Genomic DNA, 19,657 nt, shown 5'->3' with positions numbered 1-19,657 from the left:
GCACCAAAGAATAACAGTGAGTCAATACAGGTGACTCAGCTTTTATTAATGCAGGTTCAATCCAAATCTATAACAACCCAATAATAATAATAATCACTCAGAAACAATCAGTAATAACATCACACAAGAGAATGGGGGGAGGGTAATGAACCCAAGTTCTAAGAGTCCAGGTCAGGGAGGCAGCTGGTCAGTGTCTTGCAAGGCAGAATCTACCACCGCTTCAGAGTTAGCTAGAGTAGGGTCAGTTGGAACAGCCGGGCTCCTTTTAGCTGTCCCAACTGTCTGTTCAAAGGTCTTGACTTTCATCCTTGTTACGACGAAATGTTGCATCAGCCTTTGATTAACACAGGTAGTTTTGTGCCACCTCGATAAGGACATGTTGATTATGTTGCTCTACTGTGCATGCTCTGAGAGGGTGATCTTAACCTTCAGAAAGGCCCGTGTTGCCAGCACCTTGTACTGCGCATGCCTGAAGGGTTGCATCATCCTTCTGAGCTGTTGTCTTACTGTGCATGCTATAAACATGGCTTCTTAGTTGACAGGACTGATGCCATCTTAGTTCAGCCCTGCTCTCCACAGCTCATGACACCCATCTCCACCTCTGCACACCTGCTCATGCTATGTCTTGCAGCAGAATCTTTTTGTGCTGCACCTTCCCCAACCAAACCCGTTCTATTCCCTTCACTGAGCTAAAATCCTACATTTCTGTGGGAATTCCTCTGACAACTTAAGGCCTCATGGGTTCTTCTGCTTCTTCTGCCATATTTTTACAATGTCATTTCATTATATGCATATTCCACTTTGCCCAGTGGCACCCCACCAAGACTATAATGTCCATCCAGGCAACTTGAGCTTCCTAATGTTCCAGCTCAAACAATATTTGATGAAAGATATCAAAATATCTAAACACAAGCAGGGAAAAAACCCTATGTATATGCTTTTTCAAAAGAAAAAGTTAGTTTGGGGGTAGAATGTGAAAAGTGGGAGGTGTAATTTCTAAGAAATATCAGTTGGGACTCTGGGAAGTTCCCAACTGAGCCATGACCTCTATGACAAGATAATTACTGGACACAATGTAAAACCTAATGTAATGAAGTGATTATCATGAATCAAAATGCTGAGGATGGAAGAGAAAATAATAAGCCCTCAGATTTTCTTTCATTTGACTTTTCGCAAATACCTTGCACATCTACTATAGTACTTCCTTTAAGGTATAGACCAAGGTGTTTCTAGCACAGTACACAGCAAATAACAGACTCCATAAGTATTTTTTTCAGTAAATACTGAGTCCTTTCAGAAAAGAAGTAGTCAATGAAGGTTGGAAATTCCTTAGAAAAATGTTTGCAAATGCATGCAACTTGGGGTCAGGCATCTCCAGCTTCCTTGTAATCACTGCAAGGGGTCTGTGATTCTTTGTGCACATCATTGTCCAAAAAAGGGAAAAAAATAGAATGTCTTGTGTCTACCTTCTGTGGTTCAGTATTTTCAGAATTAAGAATGGTTCCTATTCCATAGAGTTCTTGAAAATGTTTGAAGTCGAAAGGAGCTCCTTGGAAAATGTCGTTGTGGATTTTAATAAAGGCTATATGAAATGTTTGCTATCTTTACTCATCTGTTTAAGGTGTGTGACTGAAAGAATACAAACTCCAGCTACCATCTGTTTTGCATGTTCTTTGTGTCAGGCTCCATGCTGAGTGCCTTACCTGTATTACTTCATCATCATCTTCCCATTATTTACTTATAATCACCCTGGGAGAGAAGTAGTGTTATCTTTATTTTGTGGATGAGGGAATTAAGGCTGAGAAAAGCTAAGCAATTTGCATAATATTACATAATACAAATAAAGGAAACAGAACCAGAATTTGATCCCATATCTGTCGTAGAGGCAGGCCCGTGTTCTTACTTGACACACGGGATGAAGCAAACAATGCCCCCAAGAATTCGTGGAAGGAGTGAGGGACAACACTGGGCTTCCACAGGATGCAGAACCAGTTTCCTATCTGCATATTGAAAGTGAAGGGCTGTCCAGGAATGTTGAAGGACTTAAAGATTCCAGGTAGCAGCCATATGTTAGCAATCTACCCAGTACCAAAGGCCTCCCTGTAAACCAGATACAGTCTGAGAAGAAATGACTGAAGCTGAAGCCCACTTGGGAGCCACTTTATAGGTCCTGGTCATTGTGCAGGACAAGTGGCTTTTCGGGTGATGTCCAAAGGTTGTTATTCTGGTTTTAAAAAATACCCAACAACTTGTGGTTTTTCCCCAAAGCTTCTCATGACTTAGAGAAAAGTTCATTTTAGCCCCATTTCCCTTTTTTATTTCTCAGAGATCAATGAGACACATTTTTTCTTTTTGCAAAACCTATTTACTGATTTCTATTTCCTTCTTTTCTAGCTCCCCTTGCATAGAAAACATCCACTTGTTGATCAAGGCCTCACCAGGGGAAAACCAAACCTGAAGGCAGAGTTAAACCCTTCCTTGCCATGTCCTCCTTCACAGTGTCTCCCAACCTCATTGGCATCAGCAGAAGGCATACTCACCTCCCTAATGCTGACTATACCTGCCTAGTAGGGATGTGTGGGCTGAGATGATAGTAAGGTGGGCCTTTTCCACACTGATGAACCACACCCATGAGCCAAACAGATTTTTTGTGGCACTGGATAGCATTTGGGGAACTTATTAAGCAATCTCAACACCAAGACCAAAGAGGTCAAGCAATTTCCCCACCCACGCCGGCCCCTTCAGTAACTTACTGAACCAGAGCCAAAGAAGTAACCCTGGTGACCCTTCTAAGACGTCCAATACCTCCAAAGTTTACTCAGCTAGTATTTATTTATAATTGCTCTTTTAAAAACTTTTCTAGGAAGTTAATGTTCTCTTTTAATTCAGTAGTGACAGTTTTGGGCACATTTGCAGCAACGATATGTAGCTGGAGAACATGAGTCATTTATGACTGTTTGCTTTATACATTGCTGCAGGTCTTCTTGGAAATAGGCAAGGGATATATTTTAAGTCAAAAATGTCCTTCAGGAGATTATGTGTCATTAAATGATGCAAATACTCATGAAATAAAATTCAGCATTAAAAAAGCCTGCCTGGAGTTGCTGAGCCGATCCATGCCCTGCTAATCCTTGTCCTGGCACTTCATCTGACACGCCAGCTAGCAAGCCATCCCTGGTGTCCTCTCAGTCCTCAGCTCCTCCTCCTTCTTGCTCAGTTTTTCAGGAGTGAGAGAGGATAAGGTGGAAGAAGCTCCAAACCTCTCTGCTCCTGCCCATGGCCAGTGCCACTACCGCCAGGAGCCTCACCATCTCCTCCCATCCCTGCCTTTTCTGCAAGAAGCAATGCACATTTTGATAGCTGGCTTGGATGCTGCTGACAAGATGACCATCCTATGTAAATTGAAGTTAGGAGAGATACTCAGTACCATTCCTACCACTGATTTTAATGTGGAAACAGTAGAATATAAGAACATTTGTTTCACAGTATGGGATGTTGATGGTCAACGTAAAATAAGGCCTCTCTGGATGCATTACTTTCAGAATACCCAGGGTCTTATTTTTGTGGTAGACAGCAATGACCATGAAAGAACTGAGGAAGGAGCTGAAGAGCTGGGGCAGTGGAAAAGAAGTTTCAGGAAGATGAGTTGTGAGATGCAGCATTGCTCCTTCTTGCAAACAACCAGGATTTGCCAAATACTATGGCCATCAGTGAAATGACAGATAAATAAGGTCTTCAGTCTCTTCCCAACGTAACATGGTATGTTCAAGCCTCTTGTGTTACACTAGGAACTGGTCTGTATGAAGGACTCGAGTGGCTTCAAATGCACTTCCAAACGTTAAATGAAACTGGAGATGTTTGATAGAATTGGTCTAGGCTTGTTGCAACAAAATTAGTTTGCATCTTGGTTATTAAACAGTATCTGGGACTGGTTTGGGCAGAATATAACAGTGTTTAAACTTATTGTGTTGTCAATTTTTGTTTACCAAGTATAATGTTGCACTTTAGCAATATGCTTGGTTTTAAGGAAATTCTCCTTAATTTGGGAGAAAAAAATGTCCTTTTAAAATTTTACTTCCCTTAAGCCTAAATACCAGGACTTAGCTATTGTAACACCTTTAAATAACCCCGTTGTGAATGTTTTTTGAGCCCAGAACAAATCATGCTTTAAAGTTATCCCATTGCTACTTTACTAATGCCCCATTCCAAGGGCAATCTGCTGATTTAAAAAATATATAGTATTATATTTATATTTATTTTCCTCTCTTGCCAAAAAGATTTTCTAATATTACTCACGATGGCCAGGGAAATGCATCAAAATACGACTGAGACCTCTTGCAGCGTGGAACTTATTTTTCCCCCATTATTGACTCCTGGCTTCCATCAGCCAAGCTTACCTTGGTGTGGTTTGGATTCAACAACTATAATAATTAGTTCTGTGCTGGTAGCAGAGTTCATGTTGAAATGATTTTTAATACCCAGCAGATTGTGTCTCTTTTTATATATTGTATCTTTTTTATGTTGCATGTTGCTTTGGTTATCAGCCTGATACTTTGCCCATTATATGATTGTTCTGCTGATGTTTTACTGGTGAACATATCTTCATAAAGATTTTTTTTTGAAAACTCATCAAATTTAAATGAATAAATTTTCTTCACAATCCATTTGGAATTATTCCTGATAGTAAATTATATAAATTTTAAAAAAGCATGTCTGTGGCAATACTTGTATTTTAAATTAACTGATTTGTTTTATGTGTGTGTCAGATCTACACACACATATCTGTTAGAAATATTCTCGCTTAGTCCCCATGATAACCTAAGAGGGAAGAAAAATCTGATGTTTCCATCTAAAGAAACCTGGAAACAAAGAAATTAATTTGCTTGAAATCATATAACTAGGGAAGAAATCTTTCTGAACCCAAATTTAATGTTTGTGTCCAAGTTTTGGGTTCCTTCTCTCACACTAAACTGCCCTCACCTCTACCTGAGCCACATGGTTTGTCCAGATTTGTGCTTTAGAAGTCTGTCTTTCAAATAATCATATTCTAGAAAACTAAGATCCCCACCCACATCTACAAGTACCTCTAATTGGGAGTTGGCACTCCCTCAGCCATTCCTTCCTTTCTCTCCTCCACGTGTATGTACATTTGAAAATTCTAAGTGCTATACATGGTGTCCGCAGTGCTTGCAAAGATGCAAGAAACCAAAAATGAGTCCTCTGAGAACTTACAGACCAATAGAAGAGGTAAGATAGCCGAGAACTGGGAAGAGTCAGAAGAAAAGTACAGATGAAGTGTGGTGCTGGCTGTCACTTAATGTTATAAGCTTGTGGTCAATGAATGGCTGAAGCATTTAGGCCTAGGGAAAGTGTGCATTGAGGTACAGTTTCGTAATTCAGCTCTACTGAGTACGTGGTGGTTTTCTGACATTTAAGGCTCCCTGAATTCTTGAATAATTTGATTAATACTTCAAATTATTGAATCACCTGACATAATACTGTTGAATCCGAGCTATATAACATATGCATATAAGCGCACAACAAACTGGCCTAATGAGGAACTTAATTAAGATTTTATGAGATTAAGACCTCTCTTCTGATATTGCCTGAAATGAAAATGTTTTTCATACTATTGCCCTGACAAATTTGGTCAGGTGGTAGAATGGGGAAAAAAAAGTCCACTATCTTGTATATAGGAATTAGATTTCAAATAGTCAGGTCTGTTATAAACAAATGCTATTGAACAGAAGGCTTAGACCCTCACAATCTGTCCAGTTGCCCATTTTTTGTGAAAATGTTTTGTCTTTGTAGAATGTGGTTAAGCACACTTTAGAGCAGAGGCACAAGCTGGTGGTCCAAGGCTGAAGATAACCTGTGAGTAGGTCTGACTCCTGGGTGTGCTTTATTTGGCCCCCATGGTGATTTTGTTTTTAAATTTTAGTAATTGTTGACAGTGTTTAAAAATAAAAAAATACACACAGATCTCAATGTCTAGACATTCTTGAAAAACTGGAAGATCTGATGAAGACCTATACCACTCCTGCTCAGCTGCAGTGGAGAGGGTCTGGGTGGCAGGTGCCCCAATGACAGGGCACACCCTGTCTGTTCCCTCTCTAGCTCCACCATGTCCACTTCACTCATATATGGGACCTGCCTGGTTGCAAAAACATTTGGAGCTATTTACTGCATTCTTTTTTTAAAAGATTTTATTTATCTACTTTTTAGAGAGAGAGGAAGGGAAAGAGAAAAAGAAGGAAAGAAATATCAATATCTGAGAGATACATCAATTGGTTGCCTCTCACACTCTCCAGACTGGGGACCTGTCCCACAGACCAGGCATGTGCCCTGACTGGGAATCGAACCAGTGAAATTTTGGTTTCTAGGTCAACATTCCATCCACTGAGCGACACAGGCCAGGGCCTACTACTGCATTCTTAAATCCTGGAGGGAGAAAGCTATTTCGCTTTTGGTGCCAGTGTCTTCCTGGCCTCTGATGTTATAGTGATAACATACCTGGGCTGAGATGCAGCACACTTCCCAGGTCCTGGAGGAAGGGTCTGGACTACCTTCAAATGAAGGGCCCACTACAGGGAAAACTTTAAGTTGGTGATGCTAGGGAGTCCAAAAGACAGTCCCCATTCTTGAGAAGGGAGTCACTTTGTAAGTGGTTCCCCTCCCCCATGAACACTTTGCTTTTTCCAACTGGAGAGAAAGGAGAACAAATGCTAATCTTTCGGTCCAGCACTCTGCAAACCTTGGCTTTCCTGCCCTTGCTGTAGTCATGTGTTACCACAAGTCCCACATCCTACTCCTCCTGTCTATATATACTATTTTGTTCATGTGACTATACACATTGAAACGTGCAATGATCATAGTGACAACAGCAATACCAACTAATGTTTACTGAGTGACTTTAGTGAGCTACACACTTTCCCTACAACAACTCCATGAATCAGGTCCTCTCATTTGTCTCCATCTTACAAATAAGGAAACAAAGCTTGGAAAGGTTGAGAGGTCAAGAGACTTTCTCATGTTCACACAGGTAGTAAGTGATAAGGTCCAGGTGTGACTGCACATAATGTTCACCCCTGGATGGGTGATGGGCACATACTTATGTATGGTTTGAGCCAGGCACTCTCACATACATTACTTGCTCCATTCCTTCCAATACTTAGTCTTCGTTTAAAAAGTAGAAGACTGGACGACTTGACAAATTTCATATTGCTAGTAAGTGGTCTTGTCCAATTCTGGAGACAGGTTCTCTGATTTCTAGCCCTGTGTTCCTCCTGGGACAATGGCTGCTGTCTTGGTAGGTCTACCTGTTCCCTTTTTTAGGACAGGATGCATGTGTATGCACGACTTTCCAGTCAGTTAGTTTTCCAATAAATAAATAAATGCATACATAATAAATACAACTTTCTTAATCATAACAAAAATAGTCATAAAGGACCAGGACTGAAACCTGGACATTCTGGTTAAAGATAAAGTATTTGGTGGCATGCAGCCTGAGAGACTATCAGGATGACATCAATCAACCCTTAAGTACTAAATGTACTTGAAAAGAGATATTAGGGCAGGCTCATCAAAAGGGAGGAATCTCAAATCTGTGATTTGAGAAGCAGGTGAATGGGCAAATGGCCAACTTCAGAGCTCTCTGCATAGAAAAAGTACCAAGAACAAACTTGAGCCTCAGAAATGAAAGGTGATTAAACTCCATTATTTCTACTAGGCTGAAAAACACAATGCTCTTCTTTTCTGACCTACACCACACCCCTCAGCTCATCCCAAATAATGCTCGCTTTGACAAGAACTTGATCATGATCCCAAGGCCAGAATAAAAGCCTAATAAAGTAGTTCTTTATTAAGGTGTGCATGTTCATGTTTGGATAATCACGGGTCTGAGTGTGCTGTGTGTGGATAAATGTTAGTCAGGTCAGTTTTCTGTCCTTTCAGAGTGGCCCAGTGATATCAGTTGTACCAGGATTCACTCCCAATCTGGAAGATTCCTGAGGATGGAGGAGTTCTGGGAGCTGATTTGTTTTACAGTCACCCTAGGCCTTTTCATTCCCGAGGTGTATTTCACAGATCATCAATTCCATGAGATGCTCCTCAGTAAAAGGGATTTGTGGTCAAGTAAATCTGGGGACATCTGTATATTGTATTCCTCTGTTAGAGATTTCCAGTGAACATTTAAAGCCTCTGATAATTTCCTCGGTTGAGAAATCTGCTTAACTTGGTTTAACCCAGTGTTTCCCAAGCGTATCTGGGAAAGAGCATTTTTAGCACACTTAATTTCTTATCTGCATTCATGGAACCAGAGTTTTTCAGAACCTATTTTGAGCAACTCTCTGAAATACTTGGAAGGGACAAATCCTGCTGAGTAAGCTCTTTTGTGGGGAACAGGGGAGTGAAGAAAGTGTACACGAACATGTAAACTTCTTCAATTACAAAGGGTATACAATAAAATATAAGAAATTTATCTGTTTGTCATCCCAGATGTTATATTTTATTCCCTTCAGGGAGTTAACATCAATACTTTCTGGTATATTCTGTAAAACATGTGTGTGTGCATGCAAATAAAAATATTTTATAAATACCATTCTCTACCTACTTTTTCCACTTGATAGCTTAGAGAGTCATTCCATGTCATCATATAAAGATTGTCTTTAAAAGCTATATAGGGGTTCATTACAGGATGTACCACCACAATCATATATTTGCAAAGTGCCCCCTTTGATATTTTCAGCACTCACCTGGCACCATACATAGTTATTACAATATATTGACTATATTCCCTATGCTGTACTTTAAATCTCTGTGACTATTTTGTAACTACCAATTTTTACTCCTTAATCCCTTCACCCTTTTCACCCATTCCCAAGTCCCTACCTCTCAGGCAACCATCCATTTGTTCTCATATCAGCGAGTCTGTTTTTACTTTGTTTGTTCCTTTATGTTGTTCTTAAGATTCCACATAAGTGAAATCATATGATGTTTGTGACTTATTTCACTGAGCATAATACCACCTAGGTTCATCCATGCTGCTGCAAATAGTAAGATTCTACTTTTTTTTTGTGGCCAAGTAATATCCCATCATATGTATGTACCACAGATCATTATTTTACCCACTTATCTATTATAATGCTGCAATGAACATAACGGTGCAGGCAGATATGCTTTTGAATTAGTGTTTTTGGTTTCTTCAAATATATACCCAGAAGTGGAATCACTATCCCAACTTCTTTAATCACTCACCTAGTGATTAGAGGCATGGGATTTGGGGGAGAGCTCCTCCTAAGGAAGTCTAAACTTTCACATAGAGACTAGAGCATGTGGGCTGATTCTAGTCTTAGGGGGACTAAGCTCTTGGTTCCTGTTGGTATTTACTGGCCATCCCAGGTCTGTGACTTAGCATGACCAGCCAGTCTATCAAGATGGAGAAAGGGAGGGGAGAGGACACATTTTGCTGGCATATTTTCTCCTAAAACATTTGCTTTGCTTTTAGGTAGCAACCCGAGCTCAGGCATGAATAAGGTGCCGACTAGGTGATAGGAGTACCCTTCTCTGCTGGGCTGCTTTAACATTTTGATCAGTTCTACTGATTATCTCACTTTCATGAGGCTTGTCCTCCCCACATGTCCTTCGCTTTATGCTGTGTCTTCATCACAAGGCTGTGAGTAAAAACGAGCCGTCTTCTGCTGTCATCACTGTGTTCTCCTTTCTTGTCACGTAATGAGAACATGTTGCAATGGACTTCAAACATCAGCCAAAATCACTGCTGGGAAGTAGAAAAGTATTGCTTCCCCCTTGAAAGTCAAAGAAACTAGCAAGTTTTCTGGGTCAAAATTAAAACCTTGGGATCAAAAGCAGAGTTTTGTTCGGCAGAATCGAGTTGGCTGTAGGAGTCTGTGGCACTTAGGTCAGTGACCCAGAACAGACTTTCATCTCTAGTCTTTTGGAACTCTGAAATTTCCCAGGTTGGTCTGGCCCTCTATGTTCAAGCATATATGCAAATGTAATAGGAGTTCTAAAAGGAGAAAATAGAATGAGGGAGAGGCCATGTGATAAGTCTGAGACTTTTCCAGAACTGGTGAAAATTATAATATCTAAATTGAAGATGAACCATGAATCCTGAGACTACAAATAAAATAAGTTAATTCTTGGTCATATTATAGGGAAATTTCAGAATAAAAAATAGAGAACCTCTTCACTGTAACCAGAGCAATGCAAACATTTAAAGACAAAATTAAATCAAAACAGACTTGTCACCAGCAATAATAGACATTGGGATGACACCTTCAAAATGTCAAACAAAATCAATCACCAACCTAAAAATCTATCACTGATACTTAGAGTTAAATAAAGACATATTCAGGCAAATAAGGACTGAGAAAGTTTATCTCTCGCACACCCTTCTTGAAAAATTTCCTAGAGAAAAATTTTTACTGCACAAAGAAGATTGCACCTAAAAGAAAGTAATGTATGATGCAGTAATGATTAGAAAATAAATTGATATATGATAGTAAATTTATTTAAGTATTAACTATTAAAAATACCAAAACAGTAATAATGAGAATAGAATTTAAATATTAGACAATGACATGAGTAGTTGATTACAATTAGGAATAAAAATTTTTAATGTTGTTCAGAAGGAGATATTCACTTTATACTTTGTTAGCTCAAGAATATATCTTTTTAAAAAGTATATAGGCTTCTGGCCAAGATGGAGGTGTAGGTAGACACACTGCTTCCTCGCACAACCAAAAGGACAACAACAATTTAAAGACAAAAAATAAGTAGAACTGACAAAAGAAAAACTGAACTATATGGAAGTCCGACAACCAAGGAATTAAGGAAGAAAATTCATCGAGACCAGTAGAAGGGGCAGAGATGGGCGGCTGTGTAGAGAGGGTTTGCAGCAAGGTGGCAGCTGGCGGACCCGGCAAGGCTGTGGCTGGAATGCGTGGTCCCACATTCATGTGCAGATAAACAGGGAGGAACAACTGGGGAGCAGGACAGGCCACACAACCCAGGGCTCCAGCGAGGAGAAATAAAGCCTCAAAACACTGATTGAAAATACCTGTGGGGGTTGAGGCAGTGGGAGAAACTCCCAGTCTCACAGGAGAGTTCGTTGGAGAGACCCACAGGGTCCTAGAACATACACAAACCCACCCACCCAGGAATCAGCACCAGAAGGGCCCACTTTGCTTGTGGGTAGTGGGGGAAGTGACTGAAATCCAGCAGAGAGTGGAGCAAGCGCCATTGCTCCCTCTTGGACCCCTTCACTGCATACAGTGTCACAACACAGCAGCATGGGTTACCCCTCCCTGGTGAACACCTAAGGCTCAGCCCCTTACTACATAACAGGTGTGTCGAGACAAAAAAAAAATGGCCCAAATGAAAGAACAGATCAAAGCTCCAGAAAAAAATACAACTAAGTGATGAAGAGATAACCAACCTATCAGACCCATAGTTCAAAACAGTGGTAATCAGGATGTTCAAAGAATTGGCTGAATTTGGTCCCAAATTAGATGAAAAAATGAAGACTATGCTAAGTGAAATAAAGGAAAATGTATAGGAAACCAATAGTGATGGGAAGGAAAGTGGGACTCAAATCAATGAAGTGGACCAGAAGGAAGAAAGAAATATCCAACCAGGAAAGAATGAAGAAACAAGAATTCAAAAAAAAAAAAATGAGGAGAGGCTCAAGAACCTCCAGGACACCTTTAAACATTCCAACATCTGAATCACAGGGATACCAGAAGGAGAAGAGGAAGAGCAACAAGTGGAAAAATTATTTGAACAAATAATGAAAGAGAATTTTCCCCACCTGGTAAAGGAAATAGACTTCCAGGAAATCCAGGAAGCTCAAAGAGTCCCAAAGAAGTTGGGCCCAAGGAGGAACACACCAAGGCACATCATAATTACATTACCCAAGATTAAAAATAAGGAGAGAATCTTAGAAGCAGCAAGAGAAAAGGAGACAGTTACCTACAAAGGAGTTCCCATCAGAATGTCAGCTGATTTCTCAAAAGAGACCTTACAGGCAAGAAGGAGCTGGAAAGAAGTATTTGAAGTCATGAAAGGCAAGTACCTACATCCCAGATTTTGCTCCAGAAGCTTTAACTGCAATAATAAGACAGAAAAAAAATTTAATATTTAAGGACTAGAAAGAAAATTAAAGTTCTCATCTTCTCAGAAAAAAAATACATCTGTATTAACATAGTCCAACAGAACAGCTTGCAAATGAGGGGAAAGTTCTGTATCTTTGCTGTCTGATGTGGCAGCAATAGTCATATATGGCTCTCAATCACTTGAAATGGGACTGGTAAGACCGAGGAACTAATTCCTAAAAGTTTATTGTTTAATTTAAGTAACCACTAATGGTCAGTGGCTATCATATTTGACAGTTCTGATCTATATAGAATATTAAAGATAATCTATAAACTTTAATTAATGAGAGTTACCAAGTTTGCTATGTACAAGATCAACATATAAAAATCAATAGTTTCCAAACCCTATAATAACCAATTAGAAAATATAATTGTATTTTCTAGCATTCACAGTAGTAATAATAGCCAGTAGGTACCTAGAAATATATCAAACAAAATGTACATAACTAATACCAAGTAAATTACAAAAATTTAGAAAGAAATGTAAAAAGCAGACTTATGAACGAAGAGCTATTTCACGTTCATGGGTGAGAAGATGCAATATTTGAAAGATATCAGTTCTATCTAGAATAATATATAAATTCAATGAAATTCCAGTCAATATCTCTAGAGTGTATTTATGGAACTTGATAAATTAATCCTAAGACTCATGTGGAAGAATAAAGTGCTAAAGGTAGCAAAGATGATACTGAAAAAATAATAAGGAAGAAAAATACCAGATAAAAATTATTTAGAAAGTGATTATAATAAAAATATATGGCATCAGTGCAGGTTGGAACAGAGAGATCAATGGAACAAAATAAAATCCAGACATACAGCCACATCTATAAGTGGACTGGTACATAACAGAGGCCACCACAGTCTGTAGAGATAGGACAGACTAGTCAAAAGTGGTACTGGAACAACAGGCTATCCTTCCAGGAAAAGGCACACCTGCTGTACATCATATACCAAAATAAATCCAGCGATTTAAAGACCTAAATATAAGAAGCAAAACATTGACCCATAAAAAGAAAATAAAAAATATAATTAATATGTGGATTTTAAATAGATAAAAATACCTATCCTATACGAATCCTATAACCAAAAGAAATTTTTTTTTCAAATGTGTAGAGGATATAAACAGGCAATTTATAAATAAGAATCTAAAGTTTCAGTAAACATGAGAAGATAACCAACTGTACTAGGAATTCACTAAAATTACTAGTGAAATTCCATTTCTTATGTCAAAAGGACAGAAATATGAAATTTGGAAAATATCATGGTCAGCAAGTAAGCAGAAAACTCACATGTTGCTGCTGGTAGTACAAATTGAAAACCACGTTGGGGAGCAATTTTACAAAACCCACCCAGCTGAAGAATCCAGCCCTAGGGCCACCAAACCCTGTTCTAAGAACATACTCGAGAGAAACTCTGGAACATGGTACAGAGATACATACAAGATGTTCATTGCAGCAGTTTTGGTAATTGTGACAAATTGCAGCCAACATAACAGCTCACGAGGGGGCTGGATATATAAACTTATCCATTGCACAATGGCTAAAATGAACAAACTTATTTCTACACGTCTCCAAATAGCTGAATCTAAAAAAGGGTCTTGGGGTGGGGGGGAATTTCAAATTGTAGAAGGTGTACAAGCTATGAAACCATGTATACCATGTATATAAATTTTCAAAACACTCAAAAGGTAACATTGTTACAGGTGACACTGGTAAAAGTTCGAAGGCACACAAGGACAAAAGGTGCCTTCAGCACAGTGAAGAGATCAGAGATTTGACCCCAATCCCACTGCAGACTTGCCTGTGGGCAAATTGCTAATCTACAGATCCTGGATTTTCTCTGCTGTAAAATGGGAACAATCCCTTTATGTCATGAGATTTTTCAAGGAATGGGTGTCTTGGTGGAAGAGTATGCTCAGTCAATGTTAATGAACCCCTTCACTGTCCTTCGTCATCATCACTGTTTGAAGGGAGAGAACCATGCCTCTTTAATGTCTTCAAGGACTCTTCATACCCCACTGAAGGTACAGGACAAGAACCCCCATGTTTAGCTCTTGCACACGTTCAGATTTTAGAAATTTGAACTTTCTTGCTGTGACAGAACACCCAAGTATAGAAGTGCGTATCCATGAAAGGCTGTGTACACGATGTAAATCATAAGAAAATAATTAGAAATAGGTGGGATTGACTGTGGAGGCCCTTTCTGATGTCCTGCTGTGGTAGAAAGAGCACTTGATAGAATTTTGTGAGTATGTGGGTCCCTGTTTCTCCATCTGAGAGACACCGGGGCTGGACAAAGGAGACCACTTCACTCCAAGGCCAGTTACTTCACCTCTTCAAGCCCTCATTTCTCTATCCGTTTATGGGTAATAAAGCCTTCCTAAGGCAGCTATTATAAGGATAAACAAATGCATGCACTGAAGCTAACAAATGGAGGTACTTACTACATGGTCCTTATTTTTGCAGCTCAGGGCTTCTAATCCTCTTCTCTGTGATAAGGGAGATGCATTGCAGACCTCCTCCCTGACATTAGCAAAAGTCAAAAGACCTACCTATCTTAGTGCCTAAAAAAAGTCAAATTCGAGTTAGTTCTCTGGCTTATAATGTAATTATTATTGTTTTTAGTTGTTTACTGAGAATTTTTCATGGGCTGTCTCTTCCCTTAATGCCACAGTGGCTCTGCAGTAGGCAGGTCCATAGGCCGAACAGAGTAGGGATGGCAGGCCAGGTGCAGAGGGGCACCAGCAGGAGAGCCCCGGGTGCCTAGCAATGGACAAACTACAAGCCCTGCACAACCACTCCCTGAAGTATTAACCCCGGGTGCCAACAGGTATGAATGAGTTTGAGTGGCCTTCCCTAAGAGCAGGGTTTTGTTTTGTTTTGTTGTTTTGGTGGGGGGGAATGACTTCAGACTCCCAGGGTCTGGGGAAAAACCCGCTTCACAAACATGAAGGGCTAAGGAGTGATGGCTGTCCTCTGCCATCTTTTTAAGGCCCCCTTTTCCCCTGCCTTGTCAAAACACAAAGCTTTTTGCTGGAGAAATCAAGGCAGAATGAGCATTCTCTAACAAAGCTGAAATGTTTGGAAATATTGGAAATATTTAGGCAGAAGCATATAGATTTATGGGTCAAGAAATGATTGTGTTTGTGCAGCAACTTCTTGTCTACACATCCCCAGGGCCTCAACAAAATTTGAGTTTATAACCGCAGTCACAGGTTTCATTACGGTTTGCTTCAGGCAGGAGATACAAAGGTTAAATTTTCAATATACCTTATTTTGCCATGTATAATGTGCACTTTTTTGCCCAAATCTTTCAGGGAAAAATAAGGATGTGCATGATACATGGGTAGCATTAATTCTGTATCTGTATAAATGTTTTTAATTCTTTTATGTATGCTTATGGGTTAAAAGTGTAAATCTAGAAAACAGTAACAATATCCATATGCAAAATAATACCTTGGAATATGATAATTGGTTTTGTTTCTAAATACAATTAAGTAAAAAAAAACTGAAATAAAAAATTAAAGTGAAATATTTTTTTCTTTGAAAGTGTATACCAAAAACATGGGTGTGCACTATACACAGGTGTGCATCATACATGGGAAAATACAGTACATTAGTGAGATATTGTTTCTTTAGCTCCTGCCTTGACTACTAGGGGAAGACACAGAGCTAGTTATATGACTAGTTTTAAAGAGAAAAACCACAGGCCCAAAATGGCATCATGATACCCAAATTAGATGTTTTTAAATCCTCACCTGAGGATACAGAGGGACAGAGAGACAGAGGGTGGGGGTGGGGAGAGGGACAGAAGTTGTGGGGAGAGAGAGAGAAGGGGAGAGAGAGAAACATCGACATGAGGGGGAAACATCACTCTGTTGCCTTGAGTACACGCTCCAACTTGGGATTGAGTCCTCAACTTAGGTGTGTGCCTTGACCAGAAACTGAACCTGCAAATTTTGGAGTATGGGACAACACTCCAACCAACTGAGCCATCTGGACAGGGCCAAAACTAGATTTAATGCCTGATTTAACTGCAGTTTCAACCTCTCCCAAAACCATAATTTTAATCAACCAGTCTGGAATTTTCTGGCCAAACACCAGTAAGGTAATTTGTCCTGTGGACTCTCTCTGATCCCTCCAACACACAGGAAGAGGAAATCTGCAAGTTAAAAACCCTTCCCTTCATCTTGGTTGGTGTGGTTCAGTGGATTGTGTGCCAGCCTGCAGACTGAAAGGTTGCTGGTTCAATTCCCAGTTGGGGCACATGCCTGGGTTGAGAGCCAGGTCCAAAATGGGCAGCATGCAAGAGGCAGCCATCTCCCTCTTTTCCACTCTCTCTAAAAATAAAGAAAATATTTGGGGAAAAAACCCTTCCCTTCTTTTCCCCCAAAGAACAGGTGTCCTGGCTCCAAAGTAGTCATTTTCTTTCTATGAAACCTTCCTAACAATCCTCTGCATTATCCTTAAGGAAAGGGCCTCACCCGAAATAATCCACTGTAATTTCTTAGTGCCACCTCATTCTGCCTATAAAATCTTCCTTTTTGTACAATTTCTCTGACCGCCCTTTAGTTGCTAGATGGGATGCTGCCTAATTTATGAATCATTTACTAAAGCCCATTAGATTTTCACAGTGGTGATATTGAATTTTGTTTGTTTTAAACAGAAGAATAACGAGTGGCTGAAAGTCCTCACTCAGCCCAGAGGGGATGGGATTATGAAACAGGTTCTTGTCAAGAAATAGAGTTTTAACTTTTTGGTTGCAAAATGAATGTTTCCTTCACTTCCTCCTCTGTGTTTTCTGCAGAACACTCAGAGCTGTGACTAAATTTGCTTCAGTTTCTCCAGACCACAGTTTGCTGTGGAGCTAAAGTCAGTTAGTGGTGACAACCACTCTCCTCCAGTAATGTGCCCCGAGGGTTCCTGTCTCCTCGAGGGTGATTTTCCAGGAAGCAAAGACTGGAATCAAAAGAATCCTGGGGTTTCATGTATCTTTTCCTTCAAAACCTTCCCTACCTAATCATGTGAGGTCAGCCCAGGAGTGCAAGGAATTGCCCATACGGCTTTGAAATACTTGAATAAATGAGATAAAAAGAAGCTGCCAGACACCAGAAAATATGACTCACTCTCATTTTACACTAATTCAATGTTTTGTGTTCACATTTGTTTCTCAATTTTTCCCTAGTTTCCTAAATTACTATACATTCACCCAAAGCAAGTAACTTTTTAAAAATTAAGGTATGACTGACATATAACATTATGCTAGTTTCAGGTGTACAAAATCATAATTTGATATTTGCATATATGGTCACATGATCATCACACTAAATTAACATCCATGACCAGACATAGTTAAGTTTTTTTCTTATGATGAGAAGTTCTAAGATCTCCTTTCTTAGCAACTGTCACATATACAATGTAGTATTATTAGCTGTAGTCACCATGATGTGCATTACCAAAGAGCTTTCAATGTACCAAGTTCGTGGGCAATTCTCTCCAACCTTAAGAAAAATGGAATTATTTACACCCAGGGTAGGGAATCCTTGAGCAGAGGTTTTTTTAAAGAAAGTTAAAATCAGTGGTAGCTACACATGAGAATAAACAATGATTTATTTTTCTGTTCACAAATGGTCTGGCTCTAGCTGAAAAGTCAGGCTCCAGAGAGCACAGAAACACGCAACAGGATAAAAACCTAGAGCCTGTGCCGCTTAAGTACACTTTCTAGTTTTTTATTGTTAGCCATGCAGATCTCTAGATAAAATCCTCAAGAGATTTAGAACCAGTCTTTCCTTTATATACATAGAAGGTTCTTGTAATTGTCTAATTAAAGATCTCTAGAGATTAGCTTTAGTGAGAGAGAAAAAGTGATGTGAAGCCAAAACCGGACTGTGGTACAGCACACTATTTCTACCCAGTGCAATGTTCAATATCCAGTGATCCATCAACACACTCTTTGCCAAACACTTGAAATAATGAGCTATTTCTTGCCAATAGATTTATTGACCGTCAATACTTATTTCAAGCGATTGAGTCACTTCAATGTTTGTGAAATGACTCAAGGTATAAATTAATTAATCAAAGAAAAAATTTCTAGTGTCTGACATTAACGACAAAGCCATCTTCAAGTCCAGGCAAATCTCTAAAATGAAGAAAGTACTTCACTCTGGCTCTTCAACTCCCGCCAGCTGTTGTGGACAAACAAAATGAGTAAATGGAAGCCTAATATTGAGGCAACTAAGTAGAAAAAACAACCTGGAAGTAATTTGCTGCTTCCTGGAAGAGGTGAATCCGATGAGACACTTAAAGAAAAGAAACCAAAACAAAACTCTCTCCAGCACAAGCTAGGTTGATAGGAGGTATTACTGGTTGGAAACAGAAAATCAGCAAGTACTTACGACCATTATTAATGTGCCCAAGAATTCAGAGAGTGTTTCTTTAGCTACACTGCTCTTCAGGACCAGTTTTTGCTTGAAGCTTTTCCTCTTTTGTCTCTTCTCAGGCTGCATCGTGTGGCTTCTCCAAGGACCACTCTTGCTGCCAATACCTGCTTCTTCTGGTCTCTACTTCACTCACACAGGAAAAAGGAAGTTTGACAACAGCTCATAAATTCCTTGAGATCTCTGATGAGATTATTTGACTCCACACTGTCCCAGTGACAGCCTGTGACTTAATCCTCCTCTGGTGAAATTGTCACTCCCTGTTCGCTGCTATTTATTTGAATCAGCAAGTTAAAACTTTTGAAATTTCAAAAGAAACTTTTTATACTTTTTCTGCCTAATGGATTAATCATTACCTTTATTCTGAAGGTACTTTGTCTTGGATGGATTGTTTTTTTTTTTCTTCAAGAGAGATGAAAAAAGAGACGTGCTGGTTGTGTTGCCAAACCACAGCAATGGGCTCCCGTCCAGAGGAGATTTCTGTTACACAATGGCAGGCTTCTGATTTTTTTCAGCTATTCGGAAGTGGGTGGTTGGGGTGCAGTTTGGAATTGTCAGACCAGGTGTATATACATCTGTGTAAATGTTCTTTTGTGAAAGAGATTGTCATGCAAATTGGAGAATGTGAAGAGTACATTGATGTGTCTTTCTGTAAGATAAATCACTCTTGTTTTCTTTTAATATCATTTCAATGATTGAGTGATGCACCCTTAAGAGTGATAGGAACCACTGTGTCGGTTCTAGAGATGGAGAGACTAACATGCAGACAGACCACTGCAAGCCTGTAGCATAAAATGCGGTCTCTTCCCGTCACTGAAACTGGACATCATTTTCTGAGGAAGTTTGGGATCCAAGAATCAGAAAGATGGAAAAGGCAACTTGTTGAGTTCCTTCTGAAGAAATATTCCAGTTTGAAAACCAATTTTCTCCCTTTTACATACCATAAAATATTTAGGTAAATTACATGAAAAATAAAAAAATAGCAGCCTAAAAATTCATACTGCTTAAAGATCACTGAGCTAGAAAGAGATCGGTCTGAATGTATGCC

At 39.5% G+C, this 19,657-nt stretch overlaps 1 protein-coding gene and 1 pseudogene across 1 annotated transcript in view; one reads left to right on the top strand and one right to left on the bottom strand.

The window, feature by feature from the left end:
- The window catches only part of AQP9 (aquaporin 9), a 42,958-nt gene extending 24,042 nt beyond the window's left edge, over window positions 1-18,916 (bottom strand). Inside the window, exon 1 of the mRNA XM_028507094.2 lies at window positions 18,568-18,916. Within this exon, the coding sequence (XP_028362895.1) occupies window positions 18,568-18,678 (111 nt within the window). The 5' untranslated portion in view covers window positions 18,679-18,916. The remainder of the gene's footprint in view (window positions 1-18,567) is intronic.
- On the top strand, window positions 3,217-3,862 carry LOC114491506 (annotated as a pseudogene).
- Window positions 18,917-19,657: the final 741 nt, after the last annotated feature.

Source organism: Phyllostomus discolor, chromosome 1, assembly GCF_004126475.2.
Source record: "Phyllostomus discolor isolate MPI-MPIP mPhyDis1 chromosome 1, mPhyDis1.pri.v3, whole genome shotgun sequence".
Taxonomy (NCBI): domain Eukaryota; kingdom Metazoa; phylum Chordata; class Mammalia; order Chiroptera; family Phyllostomidae; genus Phyllostomus; species Phyllostomus discolor.
The sequence above is the reverse complement of the archived record's forward strand: the minus strand, read 5'-3'. Positions and strand labels throughout refer to the sequence as shown.